A 26,524-nucleotide genomic window follows, 5' to 3' on the forward strand; every position below is an offset into this window, starting at 1 on the left:
GAAGGGGGAATATCAAGTGGACAGAGGCGTAGCCAGAACATTTTAATAAGGGTGGCCAGGCAATAACCAATGTACACTGAGGAGGGGCCGAAAGAGGATAGGCGCCAGAATCTCAGGGTCAATCTACACCGTTCCAAACTGAAAATGAACGACCACAACATCCATATTTTCTAAATAAAGACTAACTATACTTTCCTACACCCTTTGCTAACAAATAGACTATTTAAACATCCATGATGTCTAAGAACTTTAACTTTAAGTTAAAGTTCTGGGGTGGACGTCTTATTCATTGTCGTCACTTATCTATTTTTTTCAATAATCATTCTGCATAAAATTTATATTTACCTGTACTAATATGTGCATTAAATGGATTAATTATTATTAAAACAGTTATTTATTTCTAAAATCACAGAAGACTCATAGATGACTTGCAGAAACATAATTTTCTCTCTACCCCATAAGACAAAATCTAGTTCTTATCTTATCATTTTTAATCTTTGTATATTGATTTGCATATGTAATCAAAGTGTTTTTGTTATCAAGTAACTGTTAACATATGAAAATTATAAATGTTGCATAACTTAGAAGATTCCACTTGAGAGCATTACAGCTGCCACCGTCTGTATTAGAGGGAAAAAATGGTATGGGTGGCCAATGATTGGCTGAGGGTGGCCATGGCCACCCCTGGCCCCCCATCTAGCTCCGCCCCTGCAAGTGGAGAATCTACAGAGAAGGAGCCGAACGCCTGCTTCTGACATATTGGGGGCCTCAGGGTATTAAATTTACAGTTTTCAAGCATTCACAAATGTTTGCCAGGAGTGTATTTTGTATAAAATTGCTTGTATCAGTAATTATAACGTTGACTTCTTAAAAAAGCTGTAAAAAAATAGCTTTTTTCTGTAGAACGTGCTATTCTGATGTGAAAGCATAAACTTAAAGACTTCTAGTCTCTAGCAAGACATGGAAACTGGTCTTTACACAATACACACTAATATATATACATACACACATAATATATAGTCAATGTATGTTTTTTTTTTTGAAGATGCTAATGTTTCATTTCAAACGTTAGCAGCTGTGCATCCTTTCCATAGCCATCACAAATCTGCCCAACTTAGTGTTGTTCTGTCACATAAATGCAATAAACAGACATTTTACGAATGTTCTCACCTGCGCATTATTTTGTATCTGTTCTGCCTGTCCGACATGATGATGTTGAGCCGATCGATGAACTTGCGCAGATCCCTCACTTGGTTGGTTTTCTCTTTGTAGAGCGAGAGCGCCTCGGCATACTCCCTAATGAGGTCAGAGGGAAGAAGTTGGCACGGCGTAAATATCTCTGCCTTAAACTACATGAAACCAGGGCAGGAGATGTTTTAGGAATAGCCAAGAGGCAGATTTGATTAAGGTACAAAGGAGACTCAGCAGAGGTTCAGCCTATCCAATGAGACTGATGCTTCTATTAATTCTTCCTCTTAGTTTAGCCTTTTCTCTTGTGAACCCCAGTTTGACTATCTTTGTTTTGTCTCTGTGCCTTACAGCTGCTTTTGTTTTTTGTTTTTTACATGGTGTTTCTCCTTTTCTGGGGCTTCTCTTGTTTCTATCTTTCCTGCGATCCAGAAATTAGGAAACTAGGCCTCTTTCCTTAAATGCATCTGGAGGAGAGAGGAAAGAAGTAAATGAAAGATTTGCTGGGAAAGCCATGAGTTGGAATCACTGCTAGAGAAAACAAACATAGCTGTCAATCACTAATGTCTTGGTAATAGAAAAAAGAAATAAAGAGAACCTGTTGCCTCCTGTCCTCCTTAAAAACTGTTTTTGTCTTCATGTCCTTTCCTGACCTATTTAGCTCAGACCTTATAGAGGCAAGGCAAGGCAAGACAATGTATTTATACAACACAAGGCAACTCAATGTGCCTCACAGCAACACCAACAATAGAAACACAATAAAACAAATCAAACAATACAAAGATATAAAAATACATATAATATATTAAAACTAGTTAAAGTACAATCAATTACAATAGGCAACATTAAATATGCATGTTTATAACCTGGACTTTAACATAGTCAGGAACCACCAGGAGACCCCGTCCCTGAGGATCTTAAGGCCCGAGATGGTTCTAACGGCTCTAACAGGTCAGAGTAGGGATGCACGATATTGGGATTTTGGCCGATATCCGATATGCCGATATTTTAAAACTCATGTAGCCGATAACCGATATCGATACTGATGTTAAAGCTGGACAAAAATAAGTAGTCATTGAAAATAGCAGTTTTGTTATCCATTTCTGACACTTTGAAAAATAATATACTCAAATATATTTTCATATGCTGATATCAAATTGATTTTTAAAAACGCGGTATCGATCTATTTTACTTTCAAAATCTGGTGAAATTTCATCGTTCTGTTACAAACTCTCGTGATATTTTGCAAATTCTGTTAGTAAGATTTTTTTGAGATTTTGTTAGTAAAATAGATTGATACCGCGTCAATATATCAACATATAAAAATATGGCAACATTTGGTGAATTTTCGGGGGATTTCGTAGCATAACGATGACATATAGCAATATTTCATTAGTAAAAGAGATTGATATGGTGTTTTTAAATGGCAATATATCAGCATATGAAGATATTGGGATATTTTAATGTATCAATATTTTTTCCCTCGTCTTTAGATGTTTTTAAGTCTGTAATAAAGAAGTTTTTGAGGAAGAAGAAGTATTTTTTTTTTTTAGACTTTAGAAATTCAGAAGCTGATCAAATATCGGGTTAAATATCGGTGGGGTGGCTGATGTCCGATATTCAGTTTTAAGGCCGATACCGATAGGGGGCCGATTATATCGTGCATCCCTAGGTCAGAGATGTACTTTGGTGCTAAACCAGTGGTGTCCAACCAGTCGATCGCGATCTACCAGTCGATCGCGATCTACCAGTCGATCACGATCTACCAGTCGATCGCGGGCGGAGCTTCAGTCGATCGTGAGAAGTTTTACAATGTAGAACTATTTATGGCTATGACAAAAAAAAAGTTTTAAAAAACACTAATCAAATCATTGATCACGAGAGGCCAACGTCTATTTTCATACTAATAAAACTAAAAATAAAAAGTATGCAGGGAACCTTTTTTTATGCATGGTGATTGCTGGGCATGGTTTGCCACGGTTGCTAGGTTACCAGGGACGTTAAAGAGGAATCTGCAGAGATAATGAGATAATGACATCTATCCCAACTGATGGGGCTCCATCTATGGTTGGGCGCTCTGCTGGATTCGTTGCTCTGTTCAAGCTGAATGAAACTTTCCAGGATTTTTGGATCAACCGCTGCACCATTCATCAACAGCTGTGCAGCATTATTTTAAATATGAAGCAAGTCATGGACGTTGCTATGAAGATCGCTTGCTCTGTTTGGGTCGGGAGTTTTCAGAGGCGTTTATTCCGTGCCCAGCTCGAGGAGGGAGGTGGAGAACACACTGATCTGCTGCTGCACACTGACGTCAGGCGGCTGAGCTGTGGCAGATTTTTCGAAAGATTTTTGGAACTTTTGCCCGAAATTAAAGGGTTTCTGAAACAGTCAACAACCCATTCTGCTGTATGTTACATCTTCACATCCACAGTTTTTACTTTGTATTTTCCTGTTTTTATCTGTTTTCCTGTTGAATTTTAATCAATCTTCCAGTTTCTCTGCCAAAGCCAACGCCCAGTGAAGTTTATCATTCTGAGATAGTGGCCTTCCCTTCTCCTTCTTCCTGCTTTGACGTGATCTTAAACAGTGATATAAACATATGACTGTTAATTTACAGGTCTAACGTTTTTTGTTTTTTGGTTTTCTCTCTACTGAACTGTGTGTATCAATTGGTTTATTTAGATTTTTTGACTGCACAGCCTTTGTCTGGAGAGTTTTGGTGAGTCCGATGAGGGAGTGAGAGTCAGATAGAGATATGGTGTGAAGTTCTTATGAGATTGTTAAGTTCTGTTTTTGCAACCTATTTTTTGTTATATTAATAATTTCCTCGTTTGTTGGACTTACTGCTTATTCTCCACCTGTGCAAATAAAAAACAAATGGTGCCCATCCCTTGTGTTTGGCTTGGATGATCTCGGCATGCCATCAACTTCAAAACTAGATCTTGGTTTAAAAAAGGTTGGGCACCCTTGTGCTAAACCATGAGAAGACTTGTACAGAAGTAGAGCTTTTTTAAAGTCTATCCTCTGAGCCACAGGAAGCCAGTGCAGAGACCGGAGCACCGGACTAATATGGTCATATTTCCCCGTTCTGGTCTTGACTCGAGCAGCAGCATTTTTGGTAAACCTCTATTGTCTAACAGCTCGTTTGGAACAATAGTCTAACCTGCTGGAGACAAATGCATGGATTTATCTCTCCAAGTCTAGTTTAGACACTATGTTTTTTATTTTATTAATGTTTTTCAGATGGTAATAGGCCACTTATGTAATGGACTTAATATGACTGTTAAAATTCAGGTCTGAGTCCATCATTACCCTAAAGGTCCATAAGTCTCTGATGTCTGCAGAGAATTATAATTTCCTACTGAAATGTAGCAACTAGAGCTAGCTTTAAAAGCTAGAGCCATATTTGTAGGTCTTTTCTGCACCACTTTACTCTTGCTTTATTGTCCGCCCATGTAATTGCATTTGTGTAGGAGTATTAATAAAGATTCTCTGGGTGAGTTACCTCCTCCTTACAAGTTTCCAATTATACCCTTTAGGTGCTGCCTTTGAGACATCAGTAGATACATGCATGCAGCAGCTATAAGGCAGCGTTTATGGTGACTTTTTGACTATTTTTATACAGCTGAGGTTTTAAAAGCTTTTGTGGATAAAGAGAGTACATAAGGGCCTAAATATTCTACATGCTTGTGATAATTTGTTTTATTCAACATAACCTAAAACGAAGCTAAACGAAAACAACATACAAAAACCAACCTTTCAATCCCTCCAAAAAGAACAATCCACTTCCCTCCCCGCTGGATGTTCTTATCTAACTGAGAGCCGATCCGTCTCACCTGATCACCTGCTCCTGTTCGCCATGGTTGCTCTCGTACACCTTCAGCTTCTTCTTCAGCCGTGTGATTTCTGCGTCGATGCTCTTGGTGCTGCATGTGACTGGCTGCCGCTCAGGGCTGATCTGTTTGGCTTTCTCTATGTTTTCCTGTCAACACATCAAGTCGTCTCTGGTAAAGGTTCTGCTCTTCACAGGTGAACATGTTACCTGTCCTGACTCGGCGCTATTGAGGCCATTGTAGAAATAAACTAACAAATATTGGAATGTGATGTTGGATGAAACCAGCAGAGTTCTGCTCACCTGTAACTCTTCCTCTCTTTCCAGCAGCATGCTTTTCATGGCCTGGATGTTGTCCCTGTGAGTCTTCAGTTGTTTCTCTAACAGTTTAAGGTTGCGTTCATGCTTCACACACTCCGTCTCCAGTTTCAGCTGCTCGTCCTGGACAGCAAAACAAAAATTATCTTATTTACTGTCAAAAGAATCCCGAGATGAAATATTCACAAAGATCCAAATTATATCAACTAAAGAGCAGCAGAGAATGTGGCAAGGAAAAGCATTTACATTTTTATTTACCTTGAGTGGCTCTATTTCCTCTACCAGCTGATCGATTTTGTCTCTTACAGAGGAGTACTTGGAGTCTGCCTCTTCAGATGATTTTCTTTGCTTGTCCAATTCTGCCTTTGCTTCCTGAACAGCCTGTTTTTCCAGCTCTACTTTCTGCTGGTTCTCCTGGGCAACTTCCTCCTATGGTAGGATGTAAGGTTCTGATATGACACCAAACAAGAGGATCATGTCTGGCTGTTAAAGTGTTAATATTACCAAGGAGGTGAGGTCATCACTTTGCTCCTCAGTAGCGGTCTCCAGCTCACTTATCGATGCTTTAACCTGATTCATAGAGGCCTGCCATTCCAGTCGAAGCAGAAAACGGATAAAAAAAGGATGAGAAGGAAAGAATGAAAACAAAAACAGGGTCATTATTGCAAAGTAAAACTAAATCAACAGGTTGCTTCACACTGACCTGAGTCTTCTTCAGCGTTTTGATGGTGTTGTTCAGGTTGCTCTCCATGCTTTCTATATCCTCTGTGACAGATTTCACCTGAAGCTGAAACCTGGACAGCTGAGCTTTAAGATTCTCCACTTCAGACTCCAGCAACCTGTCACACAACGAGGATCTTTTAAATCTCCACACAGGAGTGATAACATAATAGGTTAAAGGTATGTAGGACGATCTTTTATTTCAGGGGGGATCTTCTCAATAAGTTGTCCTCCTAATTGTCAATCATTCAGGTGATATGTTTACATAAGGCCGTCCTATGTGCTCGTCCCATTAGCTATATTTTCCTGCAAATGCGCACTTTCAGGCGTATATCTGTGATGAGCTCATTGAAGCTCTCCTTTCTCACCGCGGTTCTTTTAAAATGGCCAAAGGTCATAAGAGAAAAAGAAAGGCCTCAGAAGAGGCAGATATATCCCAGAATGCTTTGCGCGGAGAGCTCTCCTGGCTCGCATTATGGGATTTGCAGTCAAAGCGGCCCGCTGTCACCATAGGCTGTTGCTACCTGATAGAGGCGACTAATAACAAAGATGACATTCTGAAAAAGTTTAAAAAACAATCCACTGGACTTTGTTTCCAAGGCTTGAAGACGTTTCCAGGAAGCTTTCTCAATTCAAAATGTCTGGATTCGCATTGAGTTTGAGGCTGCTGAAACAGTTTTATGCCTTATATAGCCTCCTTCATGGCCTTATACTTACTTAGCAACAAAGCTGAAGGTCAAGTATGAGTCTTGGAAACAACAAGGTCTCTAAGGGCTGATTTGTACGCAATTAGATAATATATAAGGAGGTTAGGAGTAAACAGAGATCGTCTGTATAAACTTTCTTTCAGTGTCAAAGCAACCTTTGGCTTTGACCAGCACACGGGAATTCCAGTAAGATGGCGACACAATATTCCGTCGTGCATGTGCATCCACACAGTGCGATATTGAGACTATAAAACAGCCTGAGATGGAATGAGAAGTTGGTAATGAGCCGAGATTGTCTGATGAGATGTGATACGTTGTACTGAGGACAGCATGTCAGTTTGATCTGTCAAAATAAATGCTTTTCCCCCCATCCGTGGGCAGATAAGATAATCATCTGAAGGCATCTTGATTTTTGAGATTCTACCATTATAAAATCCAACAAGGCTTTATATGAGAGAGCAAAATCAAACTCAATGAGAATCTAGACATTTTGAATTGAGAAAGCTTCCTGGATGGGAAGCGAAACGTCTTCAAACCTTGGAAACAAAGTCCAGTGGATTGTTTTTTAAACTTTTTCAGAATGACTACGACCTGGATGACTGAGAATCTTCACCAGCACAACAAAGATGACGTAGGCCCCATGCGGTGGAGGAGGAGTTATGTGACTAACAGGAATCAAAAAGCAGTGATCATCTGTCTGAGCGGTCAGTTAACAGAGTTTGTTATAAAGTCCACTATATATTCCCCGCTCTCTAAAACGATTGAAGGATTTAGGAGTTTGGGCGACGTTCGTGCACAGTAAGCTTGTGTGAGCTATGACAACAGCAACTTTTAAACAGACTGTGCACGAGGAGAAATGGGCTCGTGCACGCTCTCACACAGGTTTAATAGGCGTTCCCTTCTAAGGAGCGGGTACAGGGTTGTAACTGTGCATTTATTTATTTTTTTAAGTGTTTTAAATAATTCAGGAAAATCCCACAAAATATCTTTAATCTCAAAAGGTCCTGAAGCATTTTTAATGTGGATTTGTTAAAATTTTTCTATTGAGTGCATCTAAATTTCAACCATTTATCTGTTGATTTCAGATGACAGTAAATAATCTAAAGTTTGTCCTTTTCCTTCATGATCATCTCTCTCCGGGCCTGAGGTAGCGTTAACCTTGCTTCACTACAGGCAGTGCTGCTTGTTCCCAGTGACAGACTATCTATCCATTACAGGCTTGGACATTACTGGTTCCCTGATTGCTCTTGAACATCACACAAATGAAGGTAGATTTGACCAGCTGGTTATAACATCAACATTGTTTTGTGTCCCAACTAGACACAGATTTTTAATAAAATATTGAAGAATTATAGACAAATTTTAAACCAGGTCTATAGTAAAACCACAGCTATAAAAGCCATTTAAGAGTTTATACTTTAATGAAGCTCAGCTGAGAGCTCACATTTTCCAGTTATATCCAAACCTCCTACAGTAATTAAGTTAATTTTTTTTTATTTAAATATTTGTAAAGAGAAAAAAAATTAGCTTGGCTCAATCTGTCAAAAAACAAAACAACAAAAAATTGTTCAAAACTGGCAGCAGATGCAGATTAGATTTCCCCCTCTCAAAGTGTGTTCTGTAATTGTTTTTGGGGTTTGTTTTTTTTTTTGCCTAACGAACCATTTGAAGAACTACAGCACTGCATCACTTTGGAAATGTTCCCTGAAAGCAGTCCTGATGGGAGGCTAAGGACATTTAGAAACATTTAAACCTATAGCCAGTGTTGTGCCTGAAGCCGTCCATTGAACGTAAGTTCATGAACTCGTTCATATTTTGGGCGAACTTGAAATGAACGTACTGTATTACTGCCTGATGAACGTTATTGTGAACTTGTTCATTCTGGTGTCTGTGAACGGCACGCTCTCTCAGTTCAACTTCATTCAACAGGTTGCCAGATTTATAGAGTCTATAGAGTCTATAGACTCTATAGAGAGTCTATAGAGTCCTCCAGGCGAAACCCCGGCTAAATCACACCGTAAACAGGCCTTAATATGTAGCGGGAAAAACACCCAATCTGGCAACACCAGCTACCAGCGTCGTAGCCTACAGCCGCGTGCGTCATCAAAACAAAATGCAGCGTGGAAGCCACAGCAGCATGGAGGCGACCGTGGAGGCGACAAAGCAGCAGTATGATCACTTAAAACAGGTTTATGACCAGGTGGTCGGTGAGGATGATGGCAACAATCTGACATTTCTCTGCAAACTTTGCCCGCCGGCTTTCAGTAAAAAAATCCACATTTCAGTAACATCCAAAGCAAATCTGAAACGGCATATGTACTGAAATGGAATTTCAAATGGAAAAATATTAAAATTAAAAAAACATTTCCACCTTAAAGACTACTTTCCTTTTTTTCTTTTAATAATTCCTCATAAAAAAGACCATTCAAGCAGCACATTTTTCCTGATGTTTTTGAGAATATACTGTAGGGGTGAAAGCTGCAGCTGCTACTAGTGTGAAGTGAATGGACAGCAACAAAGCGTTAAAGCAACAATGGGGAAATGCTGTCCCCTCAATGCTAATGTAAACCCTGGTTGGATAAGGATTCAAATCTGGATATGAAGATGAAATCTGACGCACAGTTTCAGTGTTACAACTGATAAAATAATTGCTGTCTGTGGTTCTACAGTAGGCTATGGTGTAATTGAGCAATATATGAAAAAAAGAACTTTGAACTAGTTCAAAATTTTAAATTATGAACTATCAACTGAACTAGTTCATTTTAAAATGTGTGAACTGAACTTTGAACTAATTCACGTAGAAAGAGAACTTTCCCAACACTGCCTGTAGGTCATATTCATTTAAAGGAAGTCCTGACTTTTATCATTGCCACCATGATGGAGCGAGAGAGTAATGCTCCTTTTATAGCCCTTATAAGGAGATATTCACAGACAAATCGAAGCAGCATATTTAGCCACTAGAGGCACTAGTCCTATATATTCAAGCTTAAGCCCACTGAGAGCAACAAATCCTGTCATATTGCAAAATTAAACCATCTCCTTCTGAGTTTTAGAATCTGCCAGCAGACCCCTTTGGACCAGCAGACTGAGAAGTCATGCAGTAACTTGTAAAGACAAGCAGATATCTACCCCTCTAGATTGAATCTGACATCAGAGAACCAAACATTCGTCTCATAATCAGATTTTTCAAGGCAATTTGGTTTTAATTTCCTCTGCACCAACCACAAGCATGTACATGTTTCCCTCCAGGGGTTCGTTGTTTTCATGACTTTGAAAGCTAACCTTTCACTGTCACAGGATTTAACTGTTGTGTAGAAAAGTGCTTACTTGGGGTCTATCTGAATGTGTCATTTCCTACCCATAACATGTTCCTGTTGACTATAGAATCAGGATGTGGAAACTACAATTTGCCTAATTTGGAATCAGCTTTTTTTATAATCAGCATGCTCAGATCTGTGTGGTCGCAGTAACTCTCTCTTCCCTCCTGTGTGGCTTTAAGCGCATTTCCACCGTGGGCACAAGTGCAGCTGTGTCTGTGAAGCTTGATGCCTTCAGTTCAGCAGGTAGCCATACTAAGAAACTACAATGCCAGACAAGCAAAGACTGAAGGACAAACCCATATCCTGCCAACAATATGGGGAATAAACATTTAAAAAATGTAAGCATTCCACTTTCCACCTAAAGGTTGCGATCCAGAACAAACTTGCGGCCCCCCCATTGTGCACCCATACAGAGTGGTTTATGTGCATTTACGAGGAAAGAGGAAAAAGGTGAAGCGGACGGTGAGGTAGGCAATTGAAGCTGGATTGCAGAATAATTCTTCTCAGACATTTAAAGCGATTTAATATGAAGCTTGTTAAATAAAAGAAGGTCGGTGCACATAGCTCCAGTTTAAAAAAAGGGGAGGATGCAATTAAATTTGGATAGCCAGCAGTCTATGGTAGAATTTAATATATATTTATACAATTAAAGGATTATATAAGTAATATATTTAATAGCGGTGAACAATGGACGTGGCCTGAAGCCAAAGGCATTTTATTAAACATCTGAAAAACTACCCTTTCTTGCACATATTAAATCTTATGCCATTTTTTGGGTCTTTTTCTCCAATTACAGCTGTTACCACTCTGGGATTTCTGGAAACCGGCTCTTATGAGCTCAAATTCCCTCACATGTGTTAAACATAATCAGCAATTAATTAACTTTGTGACTGAAGCCACTTTTATGAACAGAATTATTCATTAAATTGATCCATACCGCTGATATAAACAGCCAGTGCAATGAACAATCTATTATTGTTATTAGGATCATTCCACACATCAAACTCTCTTACACTTTATAAAACTTTTTGTATTTGTAAGGCCTCTACTGTGGCTACAAATCAAATTTATTTTAATTCTCTCACACCTTTATTTCTGCCTTGGTTGAGCTTTTTTTTTGTTTTTGCTCTCTTTGCTATGGTTGCCATTGGTAACCATAAAATAACATCGATCAGCTGGCTTATTTAAATTCACCTCATACTGTTAAATATGGGCGGGTAGAGCTGAAAATTAGCCTGGTTTTGTGCGTGCGCCTGGTTTAATAAATCTTAAATATCTTTTGTGTTCGCCATTTCGGGATTTTGGCCATGTGACCTCTTTTACTATAGATTGCACACAATCCTTGATAATTAAGATCCCAAAATCTATGATTCAAAAAAGTGTGGATTCAGGGAAATGAAATTACTCAGGGTAAAATTATGCAGAAATGTGAGGATAGCTTTCAAAATGAGGAAATAGTTAAAAGTCACTGCAATGAAATAAGATTTCCTCCTACGAGACTCATCTCACAGACTTTAAACATTAATGATTTTGGATTATGACCAACATCCTCTGAATTAAAGTCTGCTTTAATTAACTTCTGGAGCTTAACGGTTATGAAATGTTCATAAATTATGTCTTTAGACGGCTAAATATAAACCTTTTATATTTAGCCGTCTTTTTTTCCCCCTTTTCTTTCTTCCGGGAGTCACACTGATAATTAAAAACTTTTTTTACCAACACATATCCACACCTTTGATGAAGTAGAGCATGGCTTCTAAACAATCTATGGTAATTCATTCACTAGACTCGTTTCATGTTTTTTTTAACCCTTTATCGTTGTGGTGGATCCTTCTACCTCCACCACAAAGTTTGAATAGTTTCATGCAGATCAGCTGGAGGAGGAAGCAGTCAGGAACAAACCAATTTACAAGAACTGAGGGGGGAAGTTTACTTGAGTTATTTATCAACTTAATATTCAATTCATTATGCTAAGTTAAACAGTTATTTGTATTTACGTTTTAGTTTTGTATGGATTTTTTAATTATTTTATTGCTTCTCTGTTATATTGTGCCTCCCTCATGTAGCGAGTTGAGCTTATTCCACCCCTATTTAAGCAGCCTCTGCTCTTTATCAGTTAGTTCCTGTTCAGTTGACCTCAGCTAATTTGGGCCCAAAATCCAGATTATTTATTATTTAAGCTATTTTGTATTGCTTTTGAGCCTTGGTTAAATATTTTTGACACTATTAAATTACTTTTTTTTTTTTTTTACATCTTTTGTCCTTATTTAAGTTTGGTTCCCTTACAATCGTTAAAGTTAGCATCTCTGCTAATTTCGATTTAAACATCACTTTTCAACAAACGTCTGCAGAGTCTGCAATCCAAACCAAAAATAAATATGAAAAACAAATAAATGTATATAAAAATGTCTAAATTAATACATCATTTAATATAAATATTAATAAATACATGTATATACATTAATAAAACATAAATTCATACCTATGTTTTGTCAGGAAAAATGATCATTTGGTTTGTTTCTCATATTTCTCCATTTATTTAAGACTTTATTTTTGTATTTACTCCTTTTTTGTAAATTTATAAAAATTTGTATTTATAATTTATTTTCTTATTTTTTAGTCATATTTAGGGTAAATTACGCATTATAGTAACATTACATTAGCTTTGATTTTTGCCATTAAAATATATATATATTTTTTTTATAATTAATAAGGGCTTGCCCTGTCCTCCAATGACACTTGACTTGACATTTAGAATTTCAAAGTATTTCACTGAGCGCCCTATAAAGGGTTAAATCATGCTAGACTCTTCTGCAGAGGTCTGTGTCCTCAGATTGCAGCAGATCTCCTGAAGGAGGAGTCGCTCTGAGCCAGAGAACAGTTTGAAACCCAACACTGAAAACAAATAAACAGCTAAGGTGAATAAATGGTTCCAGTATATTAAAGGTACACTATGCAACCGGTGTTGATTTTCCAGCGAGGCTCCCCCCAGAGGGCGAAAGTAAAAGTGCACTGTCGTAAATATGCACAGCTGTTCTCCTGGTTTCTCCGTCAAGCCAGGCGCGGTTTTTTTGAGCTTAGCAGACAGGCGAACGCAACAAATGACTGCTGCGTTCACACTGGACGCAGCAGGCGCGACAGAAGCAGTGAGATTACATGCAAAGTCAATGGTTGACGCGCGTCAAGGCGCAGCAAAAGGTCCTGCGGTGCGTTTTGAGCAGCAGGCGCAGCGCGTCTAAGCAGCTGAAGCAGTTCAGTGCCGTCAGTTCATCTGAATGAACTGACGGCACTGATTACGTTTTCAGGTGTAATTTCTCACTTAAAAACACATTAAAACTACTTTATTCCCACTGATAATAAAGCAATACAGCAAATATAGCTGCAAGGCAGAGAAAGGATAGTGAAGATCCGCCCAACGCGCGTCAGACACACTTTTGCACCGCGCAGCCAGAGCAGCAAAGCTGCTTCAGCCGCGCGTCAGAACTAACTGGTACAAGCAGCAAAAATGAAGCAGCAGATGCGATTTTGCTGCTTTTGCTGCGTCCGGTGTGAAAGCAGCACTGCACAAAGATCGCTACTGTGCTAGCAACGAGCGTGCTTTTAACTGGGGGCGTGTAGCAGTTCTCGCCGTAAAGCAAGACTGACTCTCGCGAGACTTCTGAGCCTGTGGGTGCGGGTCGGTGCTCCTGCAATTGCAAGTGCGGTATTTCCCCCACAGACCACCAGGGCGGCCGAGAAAACCTTTGTTCAACCTGAAATGACTCATTTAATCATCCATAACGTTATGGAACACATTAATTAACTGAAAAATGTTGCATAGTGTGCCTTTAAGATCTGGAGGAATAAAAAGTACCCTATGGATGCCCTCTGGAATGAATACAGCTCACAGCACTCACTGTATTTCGGCCTCGATATCCCCGCTGAGGTACTTGGCCATGCTGAATTCAGAGGTATAGTAGCGGTTTGGGAACACCTGATCTCCCTCTGCTGTGAAGGCTTCACGGCAGTTTTTTGGAGGCCGCCCTCTCTGCATGATCTTCCTCGCCTTGTCTTTTTCCTGAAAGCACACATCAACACGTATTATAAAGCAGAAGGTGGAGAAACAAAAAAACTCAGACACACTGAATTAAAAAAGGGACTCAGAAAGATGCTAACTTTGATTATGAGAATGGTTTCTATCCCCCTCATATCAACCAGGGAGTTTAAGATGACCGGAGTTGTTGCTGTGATCGTGTCCAACACGGTTTGGTAATCTGGACGACATGCCTTTCTGTAAATATTAGAAAAGAACATTATAATCAAACAGGCTGCATTAAACAAATACAAACCTCAAAAACGAAATCAATATCCTACCGTCCGTGAACGTTGTAGAGTTTATCAGAGAAGGAGCTCACAATGATCTGTGGTCTGTTGCCTTTAGGGTAAAAGCGAGACATCAGCCCCTGCAGGACCGACTCGTCTTTGTAGTTGTCACAGCAGAAGGCCTTCATAAAGCTCCGCAGACAGCACTCCACAGCCACAGCCAGAGAGGGGTCCTTCATGCTGATGCACGCCCCTGCATCCAAATACAGACTCAAGTTAGCACTGTTGTGTAGAAATGTTAAAAAAGGGATTAGGATTATTTTACAAAGCCACAGACTTAGATGCATCTTTCATATGAGTATTATTTATGCCACAGACCAACACTATGTAATCTAATAGTGAAAATAATACCAGGGTTTATATTATATATACATATTTTCAATTACTAAGACTGCTAAATGTGGTGTGCATCAGCACTGAGAACCCTTAACTTCACTGTTATCAATTGTCTTTAGAAGCTAAGCAACTGGTAATGAAATGCATCTGTGTAACATGCAGTCTCAACATAATGAAGACCAAGGAAAACACCACAGTAGTGGCAACTTTATCTTAAACGGGGACATAGAAGTGGGTCAGAGTTGATGTGAACTTTTTTGAGCCGGAAACTGGGCAATAATTGAGGAAAACTCTGAATCTGGGTTATAGGTTCATCTGCTGGAACGACAATGAGCTTTAACACTTTTAAAACAAAGCATCTTCATCCGTTAGAATGTATAAATCAAAGTCCAGACCTTAATAATATGAATCTGTAATGATCACACGGTTCAATCATATTTAGATTAAGCTGATGATCTTCCAAATAAAAAACAGTTAACCCTGACTGGTAAAAAAATCAACTGAAAGACTCGTAGCAGTAAATTATAGTGAACTGTACAGACTTATTATTCACTAAGACAGCGGTTCCCAACCACCGGGCCGCGGACCGGTACCGGTCCGTTGGTCATTTGGTACCGGGTCACACAGAAAAAATATATATATATATAATTTATTGACGATCAGAGTCTGAGTGATGTTTTATTTTTGAAAAATATAAAAAAAAAAGTGGTATTTTCTTCCAATTACATGAGTCGGTGCATCTTTGCCTCTTGACACAGGTTAATTCAGGTCAAGACTCATCCTATCTATAACATCCTATCTTTGTGAAGCGGGATTTTCTGCGGTTACATCGACCAAAGCAAAGCTACGGAGCAGACTGGACATCAGGAGCACACTTCGTCTGTCATTGTCTACGATTACGCCTAGATGGGACCGGCTTGTTCCGGAGAAACAAGCTCAGGGCTCCAACTAATTCAACATAATGGTGAGTTTTATTTTTATGCTGTTTGTATTTGCTTTTATGCCAGTCGTATCATTTTATTTGATCATATTTACCCTCCACACTTTAAAGGCCGGTCCGTGAAAATATTGTCTGACATATTACCGGTCCCTGGTGCAAAAAAGGCTGGGGACCGCTGACCTAAGAGTTTCTGAATATAAATGCGCTCCACACTTTTCAGATTCCTATTTGGGGGGGGGGGGGGGGGGGGGGGGAATCATTTTTCTTCCATCTCCCCGTTATGTGGCGTCATGTTCCCGTCCGTCACATAAGATTCTGAGATGTTTGTGTTTGAAACATCGCAAAATGAATTAAAATCCTTAATTAGTTTTCTGTAATATTTAGGGTCAAAACTAACGATTATTTTAAAATCGATTAATCTGTCAATAGGCCTGTCGCGATAATCAATAAATCGATTAATCGCACGATAAATAAAAATTATCCACGTCATTTAATTTATCGGCTATATCGTCTCTGCCTGTGTTTTTCTCCTTCTATTGATGATGCTGTATGAAAAAGCTTTACTGTGGTGCTATCCACTGACCCCTCCTCTTCCTCATTTTTGAAGAGGGAGGAGGAGTGGACCATCGCATCAGGTAGTCAGCGCGCATCATTTTGTGCTTCTGCAGCTTTAGAGCCCCATGAGGAGTTAGAGGAGTTAGCGAGGTAAAAAAAAACCCACATCATATGTTGGAGGAAAAAGCTAGAAATGGAACTGGTTTCAAAGCCGAGCGCAACAGCCGCAGTGTGGGAGTATTTCGGATTCAAACCAAATGACCGAGGCCAACCGCTGAACCTATGCGAGCCAGTATGTCGCATTTGTCATAAAACAGTAGCAACAGAGAGCAGCAATACAACAAACCTACACATGCAGCTAAAGCACAACCACCCAGCAAAGTTTCTCCAGCTGGAAACAAAAAGTACAAGCGGTGGCCCGTCTGCGTCTTCAAGTTTGCGACAGTCCACCATCACTGAAGCAATTAATCGACAGGCAGCATACAAAAAGGACAGAGCAAAGTAACGCGCGCTCACAGACAGCGTAGTTCATTTATTTGCTAAAGAGACGCTTCCATTTAATATTGTTGAAAAGCCGACATTTCGAAAAATGTTGCAGACATTTGATAGACAGGATGAACTCCCCAGAAAACGTACATATCACCAACGTGATATTTTGTACATACGTTTTTATTTTTACTGTGGTTTTTTTTTCACTGTGGTTTTATCTTTTTTTTTAATCTTCTTTATCTTTATCTTTTTAATTTTTATTTCTCGTTTTATTTTGTTAACCAGTTCCAGTGTTAAGTGTTCTGTTGAAAATAAAGTGTGTTTATCTTTGGCAGGAAATCACATGCATTATTACGTCATTTCCATTAAATCAGAGTAAAAAGGTCTTCAAACAATATTATCGTTTATCGCAATAATTTTTGAGACAATTAATCTTTCTGCAAAATTTGTTATCGTGACAGGCCTATCTGTCAATCATTTTTTTGATTAATCGAATAATAATCGAATCTTCTTTAAGGTTCCTTAAACAAGATTTTTTACAAAATTAAACCAGGTGAAATTAAAAACTTGAGGAGTTCTGGATAGAGCATACTGACAGAGAAAAACCTATTTAAATGGAAAATGTTTATATATATTTTTTTTACAATTTTAATATAGCTACTGCTCTAAATGGGTCGCTCTGTCAGCTGAAGGCAGATTTTACAGTCTCTATTCTCTAGTTAATGATTGCCACAGATTTGCCTGCTGTGTCTAAAAGTAGCAGCAGCAGCAACTCAGACTGACAGCTCATTGGCTCATTTGTATAAATTTATAAATGTTTTAAATCAGGTTGGGTCCGGATTAGCCAGCAGGTGGGTCCGGACCCTGGTCCGCTAACCTCTGCTCTTGAGTCAATAAACTAAATTATCTTCCCGTCTTCCCAAAGATTCTGAGGGGTCTGAGCTTTTCTAAAGCATGATTTGATCTGAGGGACTGGACCTCCAAACCAAACAGACGGTGTTTTTCCTGCATTACATCCCATCAATCTTCCAATCCTTACAGACTAACTTACCTTGAACCGTTGTGATGGCAGCTAAATGGTAGCTGTGTTATTCCTCGGACACACATCACAGTATAAATAAAACTCCTTATGGCCTCCGTTAAACAGGTTTATTTTCCACCGATGGATTAATTGGGTTATTATTTAACATCCTTATTTTGCTTTAAATGTCTCCACGTCTTTCTCCCTGACCGGTCAGTTTGTTCCTTAGCTGCTTGTTAAACAAAGCTGCCCAGATGGGCCATTTAGTAAATGTTTGCACTGGATTATATCAGGAGGTATCAGATTAAATGGGCATATACACGCCACACTTTTTTATTTGCCACCGAAAAAACCCCCACAGAAACATTATGTTAGTTTATGACACACAATCTCACTAACGTAGCTGGAAGTTTGTGGGTTCAACATGACAAAGGGAAGAATGCCTCACTGGGGCAGCGTGTTTAGGGTCTGTAATCTTTGGGAATTGACTGTAATAAACACCAAAAAGCAAACATAAAGTCAGAACATCATAAAAAGGATTATTTTACCTATTGGGCCGACAGGTTTCTTGATAAAACGTCCCGCAGCAAATGCTTCATCAATTGCAGCGATCAGATCGGGTACGTTATCTCCAAAGCGCTTGAGCTTGTTGGATCGACTGGCGAGGAGCTGGTTCTTTCTCTTCATCTTGGACTCGTAAGCAAACTGCACCGTCTTTGCTTCAACCCTGTTAAACAGGAGAGGTGACAGAGGTCAATAATCAGTCAGGGAGTGAGTTAGACACCACAAAGGGTTTTCTTGTACCTCAGCTTGTCTTGCTCTTCTTTTCCTTTCAGGAGAGCCTGCTGTTTCTTCTTGATGTCTTCATTCAGCTGCGAGCAGGTCTTCTGAAGCTCAGCCAGCTGCTCTTTCAGGTCCCCCAGAGTCGCACGCCGTTTGGAGCGTTTGGCGTCTTTGCTGTTGATCAGCCTCTCACTGATGGAAAAACAAACATGGGATGTAGTTTGACCGAATGAATCTCAGCTAATAAATAAAAGAATGGAGCGTCTCCACACCTTGCTCTGGCCTTGTTAATTTTCTCCTGGAGAAGGTTCTGCTCTCGCTCTGTTTGTTTAAGTTTATTCAGAGCCCGGAAATAAACAAGCTAGGAAACACAATTCTTGTATAAATAAAACACTAAGAACTCAGACAATCATTTATACAAAGAGGGCCCATCCAGTGCATACCTCCTGCTCTTTGTGAGCTTTGTTAGTTATCTTTGCTTGCTGCTTGAAGGTGAGATTATCCTCTCTGAGGGACTTCTGCTCCTCTCGCAGACCATCGGCTCGCTTTTTAATGACCTGCAGCCTTTTCTCTGTTTCTGCTAGTTTTGACTGTATGAAGACAAAAGAAAAGAACAGAAGCTTCCCTGAGAACAACCTGATCATTTGGTTATAAATGCTTGAAACATTAATAAACAGACTTGGAAAGTTTGAATAAAGTGGGATCGATGGTTTTGTACCTGACAGAGCTGCAGGTTATGCTCATGCTTTCTGTTTTTCTCTTCCTTTTTAATGTCCTCCTTCAGCTGCTCTATGGACTGCTCCTTGTCCCTGACCTAAAGGGAATCAAACATTCAGGTTATTTACACCAACCTGTTAAACATCAGCCCAGTGGGAAAAGCAGGAAACATCCATCATAATTCAGAGTAGGGCTGTGAATCTGTGGGATTCCCACGATTAGATTTTTTCCCGATTCTTTTAAATCCAAACGATTCGATGCAGAAACGATTAATTTACGATTCAAAACGATTCTCAGGATCTATTCCGGTCCGCTGGCATGAAAGAAGAGAACATTTATAAAGACTTTATAATTGTAAATGTTTTATTTACCTACTGCAATAATGTAAACACGAAAGGTATGTTGTCTCGGATTTATATTGCTCAAATTTTTTAATTTGTACAAATACAACACTATGTCTTTGAAGCTTACACTCAAGCTACTTAAACTGGAGGTAATAAAACTGTTGTAAAATACACCATTGGTAGGCTTAGGCTTTATCGTTGCAATCTCTGCAAATCGCATGAGGTTGAATTTCTTTTTCTTCGTCCTCCATACTTTAGCGGCAACAAACAGAGTAGCTCACACTAGACGCCACTCTGTAGCCTGCTAGGCTAACGCCTGCATGCTTGTGCAAAGCTCACGCTGCTCATTGGTTTCGCCAAACACTACGGTGCCTGATGAGGCACATCCGCACCCACAAAAAAAATCATTTTTAAAGAAAATGAAAATCGATTCTGAATCTTTAAATGTGAGAAACGCGATTTGAGCTCAAATCGATTTTTTTCCTCACCCCTAATTCGGTTCTTTCTTCTTTATTTAAAAACAGCTCAGAGAGACTCTGTTTGTCTGCAGGTTTTGCAAGAGTAAACAGCCTTATATTTCATTTCACTCAGAAAAATACAGAGAAACAAACAAATACCAGCCTATTTTTTTCCTAATAAGATAGACAAGATATTTACTTAGATAATTTACTTTTAGGACCCAAATGAGATGTTATCTGGAAATACAAAGTGGGACTGACTACCTGATGAAGAACTAAAGCAAATTCAATTCAATTCAAATTTGATTTCTTGAGGGGGAAAAAAAGGGATTTGGGAAAATATTACAAACAGATGTTTGGTTACTTCTTGGAACACAGAAAAACGGTAAATGAGCCCTCCAGTTGATCACATAGGTATTTAAATATGAAAAGCGACTGAAGTTAATAAGGGTAAAAAAAATGGAGAGGACAGATGTCTTCCCATGAAAGTTGCATCTCAACTTTATTTTATAAAAGCAAATTTCTTCACTTCTAAATGAGAAAAACCAAAGTCTGACCCTAAGTTCCCACAGACAGAACACAGTCAGTGAGTCAGGGTAAGGACCTAGGAGATAAAAGGCTGACAGATAGCCCTAGCAGGGGGTCAACAGCCGGACCCTCAAGGCCACTACAGCTGATGTACACTCACCGGCCACTTTATTAGGTACACCTGTCCAACTGCTCGTTAACACTTAATTTCTAAGCAGCCAATCACATGGCGGCAACTCAGTGCATTTAGGCATGTAGACATGGTCAAGACAATCTCCTGCAGTTCAAAGCGAGCATCAGTATGGGGAAGAAAGGTGATCTGAGTGACTTTGAACGTGGCATGATTGTTGGTGCCAGAAGGGCTGGTCTGAGTATTTCAGAAACTGCTGATCTACTGGGATTTTCACGCACAACCATCTCTAGGGTTTACAGAGAATGGTCCGAAAAAGAAAAAACATCCAGTGAGCGGCAGTTCTGTGGGCGGAAATGCCTTGTTGATGCCAGAGGTCAGAGGAGAATGGCCAGACTGGTTCGAGCTGATAGAAGGGCAACAGTGACTCAAATAACCACCCGTTACAACCAAGGTGGGCAGAAGAGCATCTCTGAACGCACAGTACGTTGAACTTTGAGGCAGATGGGCTACAGCAGCAGAAGACCACACCGGGTGCCACTCCTTTCAGCTAAGAACAGGAAACTGAGGCTACAATTTGCACAAGCTCATCGAAATTGGACAATAGAAGATTGGAAAAACGTTGCCTGGTCTGATGAGTCTCAATTTCTGCTGCAACATTCGGATGGTAGGGTCAGAATTTGGCGTCTACAACATGAAAGCATGGATCCATCCTGCCTTGTATCAACGGTTCAGGCTGGTGGTGGTGCTGTCATGGTGTGGGGAATATTTTCTTGGCACTCTTTGGGCCCCTTGGTACCAATTGAGCATCGTTGCAACGCCACAGCCTACCTGAGTATTGTTGCTGACCATGTCCATCCCTTTATGACCACAATGTACCCAACTTCTGATGGCTACTTTCAGCAGGATAATGCGCCATGTCATAAAGCTGGAATCATCTCAGACTGGTTTCTTGAACATGACAATGAGTTCACTGTACTCAAATGGCCTCCACAGTCACCAGATCTCAATCCAATAGAGCATCTTTGGGATGTGGTGGAACGGGAGATTCACATCATGGATGTACAGCCGACAAATCTGCGGCAACTGTGTGATGCCATCATGTCAATATGGACCAAACTCCCTGAGGAATGCTTCCAGCACCTTGTTGAATCTATGCCACCAAGAATTGAGGCAGTTCTGAAGGCAAAAGGGGGTCCAACCCGTTACTAGCATGGGGTACCTAATAAAGTGGCCGATGAGTGTAGAGTGGCATTTTTACATTTAATGCAGACTCGCCTGTCAAAATATTAACTGCTCTCTCAACAGTGATTATCGATGATAGAATAGATCCTGTTTTTTTAGTGTTAAGTCCCGTTTCTCTCCTAGACAGGGCTCAGCTTTTACTGTGACTAACTATATCTGCTACCTTTCATCCCTTCTGACATGAAAACAGGCTTAGAATTCATCAGCTTTACCGTTTCTTTCCCACAGAGCTACCAGAGGAGCTAGTTAACTGTTAACTTTTCTAACATAGAAAATATTTATAGATCAGAGCTTTTGAGTTAGTTTTAATTTTCTGCAGCTTTCCTTGGGAGAAAGCAGCTCACACTGAGCCTGGCTCTGCTGAGGTTTCTTCCTGTTAGAAAAGGAGTCTTTCCTACATTCAGTTGATAACTTTTTAAATAATGTGACTGTATGATCTGATTGAAATGTCTAAGTAAAGTGCTTTGAGATGGGTGAGTTGTTGATAGAGATAGAGGGCTAAGGGTAACACGGTGTGATTGCAGGGGACATGGTAAAAATGAAATAAATAACTTACCCAGTTAGAGTGTTTATTTATTCTGTTATGTTGAAATCTTTGACATAACAGAATAGAAATAATTGCCGTTTTAAAGTGGTCGTTTTAGTGATTTAAAGTACATTGTCCTTCATTTTACTGCAGCATTTATTTAACTGGAGCAGGGTTAGAGACTGCAGGCTGCAATAACTTTCTTGTAAAAAAAAATGGAAACCCAGCAGGAAAAGTTTGGAAACCTTCAGCAGCCATACGTTCAGATCATATTAAATGTTTACATTTCCTCTCCCTTTATTTGCTACCCATCCTTAATGCTCAGTTTGACTATTAGTAAACATTTTTTTTTTCTTTAATTAAAACTTGTGTAACATTTACTATGGTTGAATAATTTTTATCATGTAAATGCAAGTAGGAAAGGCAATATAAGCTGTAATAATTGGCCCAAAAATACCTGCAGCACATATGAAGGATCTGATCACAATAATCAGTATTCATCAATCGATATCTAGTTGTGAATTGGCGTCCCAGAATGCAGTGATTTCAGCAGCTAAATAGTGTAGTAAATGTAATCTCTTACAACTTAACTGCTTAAAAACTTGAATCCTCTGCTGTTTTACATTTCATCTATTTTATGCAAGTGTTAAATACTCTTGATTTTGGATGTGGAAATGAATGTAGAAATTGCAAGCAACAAGCTAAAAAAATAAAAAATAAACAAAAAATAAAAATACCATAGTTTAAAAAAGCAGATAAGATAAGCTCTTACCAAACACCAGGCCATATTTTTCTTCAGGTTCTCCAAGGTCTCCGTCAGATCGCTGAAAGATGACAAGCTTTCATATCGCTCTTTCTTCTGTAGGAACTCTTGCTTTAGGTCCTTGAGGCTCTGAACACAAAACAAAAGATAAACACAATCTAGTTTTTTATATATATATAAACATAATTAAAGGGCTGAACTTTTATTAGCAGCAGATTCATTCCTTAGCCACCCCTGAAAACAGATCTTTTAGCGTGTTTCACAAGAGAACAATTAGTGGAAACAGCAGAGCGGAAAAACAAAACATGGAAACGGAAACCTCTGACAGTTTTAAGTAGTGCTGCTACTAACAGGCGTGAATTTGAAGACTGGCTGTTAAAGACCAACCAGGTGGTCTAACGGACAGAGCAAACACTCCTTACAGAACAGATATATGTTAGAAGATTATAAACAACTTAATTTTTATCTCTCTTTGATATGAAGCCTCCAATCAGAGATGACTTGGTCTACTTGACCTGATTAGCAATTGATAGAAGCTGCTGGTTAAACAGATAATTCAATCTAATCACAAGGTAATCCTAACTAGGAGTTAATTCAAACCCATTAAGTTTGAAAGTAAGACAGGATTAGATTTAAATTAGCTAAACTGGGGTTAAATTATTTTGGACATAATTGGATTCTACATGTAATTAAATATAAATTGAACCTGTCTATGCTGTAAATACTGTTCTCACCAATTTAATTGGATTTAAGTTATAGCAGTGTGATAAACCAACTTAGACTGAGTTTTAACAAAGGTAAGAAATCAAATTTATCTATTTCTTATGTATTATATTGTTCTAAAAACTCCTGCTAAAATTATTATTTTTAAAAGGACAATCCAGTTCATTTCCTAAAAGGGGAACGCTGCGTATCTCTAAAACTAGACTGAAGTAATTATATTTTAGCACATCTATAAACAATAAAGTCATTTTGTAATATTATTTTTGAGTGATAATTAAGAGCAATGAAAAGCCATCCATCCATCATCCATCATCCATCATCCATCCATCCATCATCAATCATCCATCCATCCATCCATCCATCATCCATCCATCATCCATCCATCATCCATCCATCATCCATCCATCCATCCATCCATCCATCATCCATCATCCATCCATCATCCATCCATCCATCATCCATCATCCATCATCCATCCATCCATCCATCCATCATCCATCCATCCATCATCCATCATCCATCCATCCATCCATCCATCCATCCATCCATCATCATCCATCATCCATCCATCCATCATCCATCCATCATCCATCCATCCATCATCCATCCATCCATCCATCCATCAATCATCCATCATCCATCCATCCATCCATCCATCATCCATCCATCCATCCATCCATCCATCATCCATCCATCCATCCATCCATCATCCATCCATCCATCCATCCATCCATCCATCATCCATCCATCCATCATCCATCATCCATCCATCCATCCATCATCCATCATCCATCCATCCATCCATCCATCATCCATCATCCACCCATCCATCCATCATCCACCCATCCATCCATCATCCATCCATCCATCCATCCATCATCCATCATCCATCCACCATCATCCATCATCCATCCATCCATCCATCATCCATCATCCATCCATCCATCCATCCATCATCCATCATCCACCCATCCATCCATCATCCACCCATCCATCCATCATCCATCCATCCATCCATCATCCCACCCATCCACAACCATCCATCATCCATCCATCCATCATCCATCATCCATCCATCCATCATCCATCATCCATCCATCCATCCATCATCAATCCATCATCCATCCATCCATCCATCCATCCATCATCCATTCATCCATCCATCCATCCGTCCATCCATCCGTCCATCATCCATGCATCCATCCATCCATCCATCCATCCATCCGTCCATCCATCCATCCATCCATCCATCCATCAGTCCATCCATCCATCCATCAGTCCATCCATCATCAATCCATCATCCATCCATCCATCCATCCATCCATCCATCCTTCTATCATCCATCCATCCGTCCATCCATCCATCCGTCCATCCGTCCATCCATCCATCCATCCATCCATCCATCCATCCATCCATCCATCCGTCCATCATCTATCCATCCATCATCCATCCATCCATCCATCATCAATCCATCATCCATCCATCATCAATCCATCATCCATCCATCATCAATCCATCATCCATTCGTCCATACCTACATCCATCCATCAGTCCATCAGTCCATCAGTCCATCCATCCATCATCCATCCATCATACCTCTTCTTGCCTCTCCACCTGTTGTCTTGTGATTGTTTCAGTGTGCTTGATGTGGATGTAATCTCTCTTCATCTGCTCGAGTAAAGTTGCTTTCATGAAGAACTAGAAATCATGAGACGCCGCATTAGTTTAAAATGGCAACAGCAAAGCTGACCCATTAAAAAACAGAAGCTAGCGTACCTTATATTTGTCCGACTCATTTTTTGAATGCAGGAACTGTTTGCTCATTTCTTGGCTTAGAATAGATACTGGGTTATCCAACTGGAACGCACAAGATAAAACCTTTCATTGATACCTTGAACCACAGACTATTAAAATAAGCAGATTTCTAATTGTTACCTGGATGTTAAAGTGGTCTAAAACTGCTATCAGCTCTTCCTTTTTGTTTGACACCAGTTGACCTGTATACCAAAACATAAATAAGATTCTTTGTTAAAAGCAAAGAAAAAAGAGATATCGGCTCACCGTAACCAGCTCAGGAACAATCAAATAACTACATTTTCTTTTATAAAGTTGGTATAAGTTATTTGTAGGCATATTTAATATAATCACTGTAACTTTTGTAATATGGCACTATTTCGCCACTAATATTAGTGTGAGCGGCCTCGTTAGATGGCCGCTCTGCAAGACGTTTCTTCCTGTTTAAAAGGAGTTTTTCCTCTCCACTGTTGCTACAAGCATGCTTGGTGTGAGGGATTGCTGAAGAGTCAATGAGTCAATGCAATCAACTGGTTTTCCTTAGATAGAAAACTTTGATTCAATTTGACTGGATGATCCGGTTCAATTGTTTCTGTAAAGTACCTTGAGGTGACTTGTGTTGTGAATTGGCGCTATATACTTAAACCGAATTGAACTGAAAACAAACAGCTCCAAATTATACAGAGCTTTACAAAAAACCAATCCAGTCCAACTGGATTAGATTA

At 39.5% G+C, this 26,524-nt stretch overlaps 1 protein-coding gene across 2 annotated transcripts in view; it reads right to left on the reverse strand.

Moving 5' to 3' along the window:
• The window catches only part of smc6 (structural maintenance of chromosomes 6), a 39,025-nt gene that overhangs the window by 4,369 nt on the left and 8,132 nt on the right, over positions 1 to 26,524 (reverse strand). For both annotated transcript variants that reach the window (XM_038299582.1, XM_038299583.1), the window contains exons 6-23: positions 25,941 to 26,002; positions 25,782 to 25,862; positions 25,602 to 25,703; positions 23,292 to 23,411; positions 19,290 to 19,385; positions 19,015 to 19,161; positions 18,844 to 18,932; positions 18,593 to 18,763; positions 18,337 to 18,515; positions 14,439 to 14,640; positions 14,241 to 14,355; positions 13,982 to 14,142; positions 6,042 to 6,177; positions 5,843 to 5,923; positions 5,597 to 5,767; positions 5,324 to 5,461; positions 5,025 to 5,170; positions 1,171 to 1,296 (exon numbers count right to left, since the gene is read on the reverse strand). In XM_038299582.1, coding sequence (XP_038155510.1) covers positions 1,171 to 1,296; positions 5,025 to 5,170; positions 5,324 to 5,461; positions 5,597 to 5,767; positions 5,843 to 5,923; positions 6,042 to 6,177; positions 13,982 to 14,142; positions 14,241 to 14,355; positions 14,439 to 14,640; positions 18,337 to 18,515; positions 18,593 to 18,763; positions 18,844 to 18,932; positions 19,015 to 19,161; positions 19,290 to 19,385; positions 23,292 to 23,411; positions 25,602 to 25,703; positions 25,782 to 25,862; positions 25,941 to 26,002 — 2,323 coding nt within the window. The remainder of the gene's footprint in view (positions 1 to 1,170; positions 1,297 to 5,024; positions 5,171 to 5,323; positions 5,462 to 5,596; positions 5,768 to 5,842; positions 5,924 to 6,041; positions 6,178 to 13,981; positions 14,143 to 14,240; positions 14,356 to 14,438; positions 14,641 to 18,336; positions 18,516 to 18,592; positions 18,764 to 18,843; positions 18,933 to 19,014; positions 19,162 to 19,289; positions 19,386 to 23,291; positions 23,412 to 25,601; positions 25,704 to 25,781; positions 25,863 to 25,940; positions 26,003 to 26,524) is intronic.

This window comes from Cyprinodon tularosa, unplaced genomic scaffold (genome assembly GCF_016077235.1).
Source record: "Cyprinodon tularosa strain WSP-4 unplaced genomic scaffold, ASM1607723v1 ctg430, whole genome shotgun sequence".
Classification (NCBI taxonomy): Eukaryota; Metazoa; Chordata; class Actinopteri; order Cyprinodontiformes; family Cyprinodontidae; genus Cyprinodon; species Cyprinodon tularosa.